This window comes from Solea senegalensis, linkage group LG16 (assembly GCF_019176455.1).
Source record: "Solea senegalensis isolate Sse05_10M linkage group LG16, IFAPA_SoseM_1, whole genome shotgun sequence".
NCBI classification, from domain to species: Eukaryota; Metazoa; Chordata; class Actinopteri; order Pleuronectiformes; family Soleidae; genus Solea; species Solea senegalensis.
In genome coordinates, this window is record NC_058036.1 from 1,821,222 (window position 1) to 1,831,282 (window position 10,061).

Genomic DNA, 10,061 nt, shown 5'->3' on the forward strand with positions numbered 1-10,061 from the left:
ATATATCTATATACATGAAACGTTCGGCTCGTTCACGACATTCTCACTACACGACATTTTTTTCTGACTTTTATATTTGGGCACTGGTTCAACTGTTGCGTCTGTGTGTTCCGACGGTCCCTGAAGGCAGCAGCAGTCCAGGGGCGGGCAGGCTCTAACCGTGCAGTATGGCGGACGATGGAGACAGTTCGAGCGGACCAGTTGACACGAACGGCGGGCAGGGGGCGGCGGTTGAGTCGGACGGGTTCGGCCTCGGCGGGATGTTGCTGAATATCGGTATTTTGGTGGCGGTGGTGGCGGTCTGTGTGCTGGTGTACCGGTGGTGGGGCAGGCGGCTCGTATCCGCCGCGGCCCAGGGCGACGAGGCCTCGGCTCTTCCCAAGATGAGGAGACGGGACTTCACGCTGGAGCAGCTGCGGGAGTATGACGGACTCCAGAACCCCCGCATCCTGATGGCCGTCAACATGAAAGTTTTCGACGTGACCAGCGGCAAAAAGATTTACGGAAAAGGTGAGCGGGCTCGGGGGTTTGGACCAGGACTGACAGCAGAGAGAGTTACCTTACGTGTCCCGCCTTTAAAGACTCGTCCCGGATCAACATTTGGGCGCAAACCGCTGTGGTTAGCTTAGCTTAGCTCTGGCTCTCTGGCTTTGTGTTTTTGAATGGGATTCTAGCTGTCAGCTAACTCGCACGCCTCTTTTATTAACGTTCGCGGTTGTTGTTGCGATGCTGTTTCAACGTCTTTCTACTTAATATTCACGTTTATTGAATAAGTGGAACTTTTTTTTGCTGAAGTGCAACATTTTAACAAGCTAGCCTGCTAGCTGGTTAGCCTTGTAGCTTGTTGACGTGCCCTCAGACACACGGCAGTGTCTGTGCTGTCTGCTGTGGAGCAGCCGCTTGTTTACACTGACGAGACTGCTGGTGCACGAAAATACAGTCCACGCATGACGATTTTCAGCTCTAACAGCGGTTAAATCGAGAGTAGAAGCGGATTTTCTGACCACTAACTTGCAAAACAAATTATTTTATTGCAACTTACTTTTGTGAACAACCTTTTAGAATCAGATTTGATTGTGGGTGGTCACAATTCTCCAAATTCTTTTCGATTTTCGATTTTAAGGTCACGATTTGAATCGGTCTCGGATCATTGATTTTATAAGATTCTCTACATGGTGTCATAAGTGGTATCATGTCCATCATGTGTTTGCAATGTACCACACTAAGACCTTATTGTCAAATTTAAATATTTTGTTAACAATAACCAGCAAATGCTTAAATCATAGGTCACAGTCTGATGCTGCAGAGTTTTGGGAATTCTGTGGAGGTTTCGCTCCAAGTGAGGACAGAGGAGTTGTCTAGGTCAATAGGGTTGTTTCCATAGTTACGTTTATGTATTTAGGATGCAGGTATGCAGATTCTTTGCTACTCCCTCACAACATCGTTTACACACCATGGATTTTTGACGCCAACGGAACGCTATCAACAAAACTTGCCGCTAACGCAAAATATTTCACAATTATCCCATGTGAAATAACCACGATTCACAGTATTATTGTCACACATGTAAGAACCATGCTTTATAGTGCTGGGAATCTCCATAGATCTCACGATATTTAAGTCTCGATGCGATACCATCACAACATTGCAAAATACCCTTTATTTGCAAAATAATATTGTGATAAACTCACACAACAGCTCTAGTGTAATTTATCGTCACTTAGTTTGCAACTGTTCTCTTTCAGAAAATGTGCACAAGCGAGGATGAATTGTACAGAGGATACAAATGAACTAGTGTTACAGACAATTGTGACATTTTGCTGACATTACAAAAATGACTTCCCAAAATAATGTTACAAAATGTTGCTTAAACATGTGACTTTGTATATTTATTTATAATGAAAGTTAAAAATCAAGAACCTGGAATAAAATAATTAAAAGTAAATTAATGAATGGATAGATGCAGGCTCCCTGTTGTGGTCCTTGAAAATAAATCACAGAGACTGTATGTTGGTTTAAATTGACAGCATTTATAAGATACCTATGATTTGCTCCAGTCACAATTATCCAGATAATGGAAATTCACATTCATTGCAAGTCATTTATTTTAGCACATAGCAACTTCTTTACAGCCATTGCTGTACTGATAATAATAAATAATAATAAATGTTATTTATATAGTGCTTTTCATGAACTCCATTAAACCTTAAAAGCAGTCTAATATCACTTTGAATTGAAGTAAATGAATCATTTCCAAGAGAAAAAAGTCACTATGCGTGTTATTTAAAACATGTTTACACACACTGTATCTTATTTTTTAAACAAGAGCAGTTTATCTGAATTAAAATGGTTTTAAAAGAATATGTTTGGGGATCCAGAATAAATAAAATAAAATCTCTTGGGATCACACCCTGAACCACAGGAAATGTTCTGCATACTGTGCAGCGCTTTATTGTGTCTGTGACGCCGGGCTGACCTGCTGCTCCACATTTTCTCTGACCTGAGTCATGAAACTAAAATGATTTAAACAAACATTCCCAGTCATCTTGTGTGCCACCTCTCACTGCTCCACACTGAGCCAAGTGTCAGAGCCACACTGTGGAGTTGGCAGCGTCCTATCTTCAACTGTCCACTTGGTCTTTATCACAACTGACTGCAACAGTGTTTTTTTAATGACATTTTTTGGGTCTGGTCTCCGGAAAGTGTCGTTTCCCTGTTTTGTGCCACTTTGCGGCGAAAGTGTTTTTCATAACACGGGCAGTTTATCCACAGTTGTTGACCTAGTTATTCAGACGTTAAACACAGACTTGTAAGCTGCAGCCTTGTACTGCTGTGTGGAGGAGCGCCTGTGCAGCTGGAGCTGTCATTTACAGCGGACTCTCTCGGGGCTTTATCAGATATTTGGGCTTTAAATCTGGCTCCTGTGTCGTTGTTGTGAGTGATGAATATGAAGACAATAAAAAGGTTTAAAAACAAAAGATATCAAACTTTTCCCCCCCTCTCCTCTTTGGTAGGATGAGCAGTGTTTTCTGTGAAGCGCCCAGTTGTGTAAGACGAGAGTATATCTAATCTTTGAGGCGATAAGGTGCTTCATGGACTCTTTAACTTTGCTCTGAAGGCTGGAACCACTTTCCCCTCTCACTCTCTGTTGCACAATTGTCAACGACTTGACTCTACTCGCTTTTTTTCCATCAGTGATAGTACCTGACGAGGTTCCAGTTGAGCTGAGCCGATACTAAAATGTGACGTCGTAAGTGCGACGTCCGATGCCAGAATCAAAGCGAACAATGCCGAACTGTAGATCAGTTAATGCTTCTGCTATCGTCTGGTCGTCTTTGGCATGCGTATTTCTCATTACCGTAACTGCTAGACCGTTTGTGATATCTAGAAAATTCAAAAACTATGGGTACGCCTTTTGCCCTATGTTGGCTGAGATTGGCACAGTACCCCTCCCGCGTGGCCCCCATGTGGCGGATAAAGCGGTAGAATATGGATGGATGGACACCGGAAAGCAGCGAAAAAGAGCTTTAATTGTGCCAATATTACGGTAGCCTTTGGAACTTCCTTCGGTCTAATCACAGGCGAGATTCACCTGTGCGTCACACGTCTGCGACGTCAGCTTCTCAGCACTGTAACTCCAGATGTCGAAAGTGAAAGTTAGCTTGGAAAAAGGGGCAGAAGCTCTCACTTAGTGCAATTACTCGATTATTAATCAATTACTGAATGAATCGTCAACTATTTTGGTAATTGATTTGAAGCTTTTTTCTTGATTAAAACAAGATTTCTGATTGTTTCAGCTGCTTAAATGTGAATATTTTAGTAGTTTATTGGCTCCCTATAACAAAGAAATAATTTTGGTTTGTGGACAAAACAAGACATTCGAGAACATCATTTCCTGACAAATCGACCAATCGATTACTCGGTTAATCAAGAAAACAATTGACAGATTAATCGATTATGACAATAATCACTCATTGAACCTTTTCTGACAATTCTACAGCCATAAAATCAAAGTAAATCCAGGCGGCCTGAATATCATGATAGTCATCAGAGGGTTAAAGAGAAATCCTGAAAACGTGCATTCATCTCGTGAGCCCAATCACGACCACGTTCAGTGGTATTTCAGTTCAGTGACTGTGCTATGCTCATGGAGGAAGTACTGAACCATTCGGTGAACAAATCTTTTTAATCCACTGATTCTAATGATTCAGTCGCACCCAAAACAACTGCTTTACAAGCCACTAGTTTGTGTGTTTGTGCCGCGCAGAAAACCATGTTGCGGCTGTTTCACGCCGCCGTAACTACGACAACTCTGCCCACGCTGAAGAGGTACGATAGTAATGGAAAATGATACTAAACTGAGTCGAGCCGGAGCTGTATAGTGGAAAAGCATCATTTGACGTCCTCAGCAACGGCATCAGCTGAATAACTGAAAGTGATGGAAAAATGATGTCGGTGTTATGTCATTTCCCCCCACAGGAAATATTTTAAATTGAGGAAATTGATTTTGGCCATTTTTATACTTGTTTTTGTGCCAGGTAATAAATATTACACAAGGCAAACGTCTAAATATTGACAGTCTGGTGATGTGTAATGTGCCACAGATTCACAACAATAAGTAAGTGTGGTCACATATCTGCTCACATTGCCTCATCTTTTTCTATTTCCGTTGGTTTGTTATTTTCATAATTGCTTCTTAAACTGTCAAATATTTCCTTTGAGTGTCGTGTTTTTAAAACCTAGGAATGTCCTGTGTAAGGCTGCAGCGATGAATCAGTTAGACATTTATTCTTTTTAATAATTAAAACAAGTTTTTGCAGTTTCTTTAAAATGTTTTGTGCTTTTTTGCTTTATATAACAAAACAAGACATTGGACGTTGAAGTTTTTTGGACCAAACGGCTAATCAATTAATTAATCGTTACTTTGTTATATGGAGCAAAGAAACGGCAAAATATTCACATTTAAGACGTTTGAGAAATTGCTTTGATTATTAAACAAAACACTCCAATAATTAGTGTGATAATCGACTTAATTGATGCCTTTTTATCGCGATCGTGTATGACTGCTCTGTTTGTAAAACAAACGTAAACACTCACTGATTAACTCACTGACGGAAAAAACCAGGATGTCTGTTTTTTTGCTTTGTTTGTGTTTTTTTCAGACGTTTCTTTATCTGCTTCTGTCCTTTAATCAGCTGGTTAACGTATCAGTGGCTTTTAATGTCACATGATGCAGGTTTTGACAGCAGGTTAATTGTTAACTCTGTCAAAAGAAAAGACACTCGACCCTCAGCTTTTTATTTAAATATATTAAAGGTAAGGTTTTCATCCAGACTGTTTTTTGTTTGTTTTTTCCCTTCAGCTGGTCCTTATGGCGTTTTCGCCGGCCGGGATGCTTCACGAGGCCTGGCCACCTTCTGCCTGGAGAAAGACGCCCTGAGGGATGTGTACGACGACCTGTCGGACCTCACCGCTGTACAAATGGAGAGCGTGCGGGAGTGGGAGATGCAGTTCATGGGTACGCTGATTTTTTTACTGACGGCAAAACCGGAGTAAATGTTCCCGTAGCTATTGATTTGGCTCGGGTTTCACAACCACGCTGTTTTATCTCCAGTCCCACACTGTCTCTGTCTGCCGCACTGAAAGACACTGAGTCATTTCATGAGAAACGCAGGACGTGTTCACATTAAAACGGTCAAAATCTGTTTTGTTTTTTTTAAAAAGATATATCAGCTAATTCGGAATGGGCTTGAATATTAGTTTAATTTGAGGTGATTTATTTTGCACAAGAAAATAATACAGTTCAGATATACAGAACTTTTTCTTTTGAAAATTTGAGGTGAAAAGGGGACTTGTTAAGGCTCCCTTACGGGAAAAAAGCAACATTTTAATGTCTTTATAACAATTATTGACATTTACAACATTTATGTGTAGCACAAAAGGGGGTAAAAACATCATAAATGATTAATAACAGACTAAAAATATGTTTTCTTCCCCTGCCCAGGGCTCTACTTCTGCTTTGTGCTGCAGGACGTCATTTTTAAACGCATGATTTTGTAAACAAGCTCCAAAGTTTCCGTTTATTTGAAACGTTATTTGTTCCCGAGGGGCAGTTAAAGGCACGGTGAGCAGTTGTCCTCAAGACAAAGAGAAGACATCTTTTCTGTAAGAATAGGCAAAACTAGGCATCAGTAGAGAGAAAAAACTCAATTTTAACAGGAAGAAAATCTCTGAAAGAACCAGACTCAAAGATGCGCGGCCATCTGCCAAGACGGGTTGCGGTGAAAGGAAAAAGGGGGGAGAGAAAGGACAAGAAGGAGGTTGTGTCTGAATTCATCTGTCTAACTGTCTGTCAAAAGTTGTGCGGGCTAACGATAAAAGGTGACCGGCTATTTCCTGTTTGTGCTTTTCTTTTTCTTTTCTTTTTTCTGAGCGTTGTGGTGTGCCACACCCTGGACAGATCTCCATAGTCCATAGTTTTTGAATTTTCTAGATGTCAAAAACGGTCTAAGAGTTATGGTAAAGAGAAGGATATCTCTTAAAGTTGTACAAGATTGAAGAGTTGAGAGAACTGGTTTTATGAAAATGTGATCTTTCTGCCCGTTATTCAACTGCTTGGATAAATATTGGCTCTGGACCAAATTTACTTGCCAACCTCTGCCCTAATGTGTGTTCATTTTACAAGAATAACTACAAGGGGCTGCAGTCGATGACTAAACTAATTGTCAACTAACTTTATGATTCTGATTTGTGTGTTTTCTGATTTCTGATGCATGAAGAATCATTAAAAGAGAATAATTTCGGTTTGTGGACATCATCGTTTTGGGGTTTTCTGACACCAAACGATTCGTCGACAGATTAATTGCGGCACCAACACTTGGAAACCGCGGTGGGGTTAGTTTGAGGGAAGCAGTGACTGTCGATTGATAGCGCTGTGGCTTGAAGTGGCGTTTCATTTTGGGGCAGAAATGTGCAAATGTCCTGAGCTATAAATATCTCCTGCTGCCACATGTGCAGAGAAACGGAACAGAGCAGGAAACAGTGGAGCTGCGGGGGGAAACAAAGGGCTCTTTCAGAGACTCCGTTTCTGCCGCGTCACGTTCGTCTCAGTTCAAAGATGAATCTTTACTCGTGAGTGACTTCAGTTCGGAGTGGAGGCTCAGTTGTTTTCGTGTCGCGGGTCTAAATGTGGACTGAGCTGCCGCGAGTCACGTCACAACTCTGCTTCCTGAAATAACAACTCTGCAAATGTACATGATGAAAATAACACATGTGAAGCTGACTCCTGTGATAGCGCCCTCTACAGCTATATTAATATATATCGATGTCGGTTATCGGCCCAGGCAAAAGGTCCAATATCGTGCATCCCTAATTTCAAATGTTGCATTTCTGTTCTCAGAAACCTGAGAAATGTTGCTTACGTTACTTAAAACTTAATTTTATTCATCCAAGCTGTTATTTTAGTTGTTTTGATCGCCCGTATGTAATTAACTCTTGTTTTTATGTATCATTAAAGAGTTTTATTTTATCAGAGGGAAGGTGAAAAAAGATAAATCAGATGAATTTACAGCAGTGTAAGAGATAAAAGAAATCAAATCTCACCGCCCCGATTTAAAAGAAATCGCAATCAACGGCAGCCACAGAAAAAGCATCTTCTTTCTCTTATTCACCACAAAATGCTATTTATTTGTATTCTTAGTTCGAAGATGTACAGCAGGTGAGCCACCAAGAGAAGGTGTCAACTTTGTTGGCGACAGCAGGGTGTGTGTGTGTGTGTGTCATTGCGGTAACATGTGGCTCTGTGTGAATATTTCATGAGGGCGTGGCTCGACCTCTGACTCCTCCACACTTATGTGGGATGTACCTGCGCACATCTGTGAGTAAACATGAAGCTGTTTTTTTTTTTAAAGAATTTAAATAAGTGTTTAGATTTTTCAGCTTCTTAAATATGACTAATTTCTATTTTCTTTGCTCCATGTAACAAAAATAAATCAGTAAAAGTTCAAAAATCATTTTGCGTCAGTCGACATTTTACAGCACAAACGTTCTCTGCGAATGGAGAAAAGAATAGTCAGATTATGTGGATTATGAAAATACTTGATGGTTGCAGCGCTAAAAACAAGACATTTGAGAAAATGTCTTGAAAATTTCCAGGTTTGAGGATTTGACAAAAGTAATCGAGAAAACATGATAATAGTGGTTATTTGTAGAGCTGAAACAATTGATCATTTATCGATTACTGAATTAATCATCAACTACTTTGATGATCGGTTTGAAGCTTTTTTCATGATTAAAACAAGATTCAACTCTGTTGATCATCGATTAATCGGTGTGTTTTTAAAGAAATAAATGAAGTTTCTGTGATTTTCAGCTTCTTAAATATGAATATTTTCTAGTTAAAGAATGAATCATTTTGGTTTGTGGACAAAAACAAGACATCTGATAACACCCTCATTTCCAGTTTTGACAAACACTGATCGACGTTTTTTAACGCTGTCTGACATTTTATGGACCAAGCGATTACTCAACAGATGAATGGACTATGAAAATAATGAAGGAATCGTTTTAAGAATGGTTATTGTTGCCGCCAGAGTTGTGACGTACCGTGGTTTTTGTTTGTCTCTCGCAGAGAACTACGATTACGTCGGCAGGTTGCTGAGGCCCGGAGACGAGCCGTCGGAGTACACGGACGAGGAGGACATCAAAGACCACCTGAAACACGACTGAGCGGTGTCCGTCCCACCGACCAAAACCAGGAGTCCAAACAGCTGCGACAGACCGCCTCTTCTTCCTCCTCCTCCATCCATCCTTCCATCCTCGCTACCTGACCCTGCTCCTCCCAAAAAAACCCGCCCACCCTCCTGAAGCTGTTCTGGTGTCGTGGCTGTTCTGGAAAGGACAGAACTCTGGAGTCTCAAAAAAAAAAAAAACCTTCCTCCCTCCTCATCCACCAACAGAGACTACAGAGAGAGAGACAGTGAGGTCGAGCCATTTGATTTATCCAAACTTAACCGCGAAATTTGTTGGGGGAATGAGGGAGGTACAGGAGTGTGGTGACGGCCGCTGATGCTGCTGCTGCTGCTGCTGTTGTCGGGTGGAGGCCGCTCGCAGTCGGTCAGGAGCTGATCGGTGGATCGGGACGGGGAAACGGATTTCTCTTCTCTTTTTACCTGCAGTTTAGTCACATCGCAACGGCAACACTGCTTCCGCTCTTTGGGACGGCTTATCAATCAGTCAATCAGTCTGTTTGTTTTCACTTCTGATTCTTCGATTCTGTTCTGCGTTCAAACCATTTTACACCCCCCTCCTCCTCCTGTCGCTCAGACGGCAGCGCTGTGGCCGAACCAAAGGTAACCGACGGTGGGGGAAGAGGGGGGCGTCGCATTTTCCTGTTGTGTTTTTGTAGTGTATGCACTACTAGTTTTCTTCGTTTGTCACCATGTGATTGTATTTGTTGAGTAGCATTGGGGGTGTGGGAGGGGGGAGGGGTGTTCTCGCTTTTTGTTTTTGTTTGGACGGGGGGTCAATCACATGGGACGTACAAAGGGAAGGTGATTTAGTTTTTCGTCGTCCTAATCAATCGAATCAATTGTTTACATGCGTCACAAGCCAGCTACGAGTCTGTAGACCCCGCCCCCAAAACCCCACCCTCTCCCTGTAAAACAAAACAATGGTCCAAGTATTAATTGTGCCTTATTTAGTTTGTTGTGTCAGTCCAAGGCTGGTGTAACAGGAAGTGAGCGAAGGTTTCGGCGCCGTCCAGGCGACTCCACCCACCCCAAGCCCCCCCCCTCCCCGTACGCTTCTAGAAGGCAAACGTTGTGATGGTCGTCCGCGCACAGAGCGACCGCGTGTCACGTAGACCCCACTCCCCTCCTCCTAAACCCCACCCACCGCCCGCCAACTTCACAAACTCTGTAAATAAACCGTCGGAAATTACTCAGTGTTACTGCCATATTTATGTAGTTGATGACAAAACTCCGTATACGTATAACGCTGTGTCGTATTGGCCAAAAAGAAAACAAAAAAAAACACAACCCCCTCTCCCCCTCTCATGGTTT

At 41.9% G+C, this 10,061-nt stretch overlaps 1 protein-coding gene across 1 annotated transcript; it reads left to right on the forward strand.

Annotated features, from left to right (window-relative positions):
- The first annotated feature begins 125 nt into the window (after window positions 1–125).
- pgrmc2 (progesterone receptor membrane component 2) lies at window positions 126–10,061 on the forward strand. Its single transcript, XM_044048186.1, has 3 exons — window positions 126–510; window positions 5,363–5,518; window positions 8,630–10,061. Exons 1-3 carry the CDS (start codon window positions 168–170, stop codon window positions 8,725–8,727), a joined length of 597 nt encoding a protein of 198 aa, XP_043904121.1. The 5' UTR covers window positions 126–167; the 3' UTR covers window positions 8,728–10,061.

Coding starts and splice junctions, on each gene's coding strand:
- pgrmc2 (XM_044048186.1), top strand. CDS start 168: ATGGCGGACGATGGAGACAGTTCGAGCGGACCAGTTGACACGAACGGC. Junction 511..5,362: donor CAAAAAGATTTACGGAAAAG/GTGAGCGGGCTC, acceptor TTTTCCCTTCAG/CTGGTCCTTATGGCGTTTTC. Junction 5,519..8,629: donor GTGGGAGATGCAGTTCATGG/GTACGCTGATTT, acceptor TGTCTCTCGCAG/AGAACTACGATTACGTCGGC.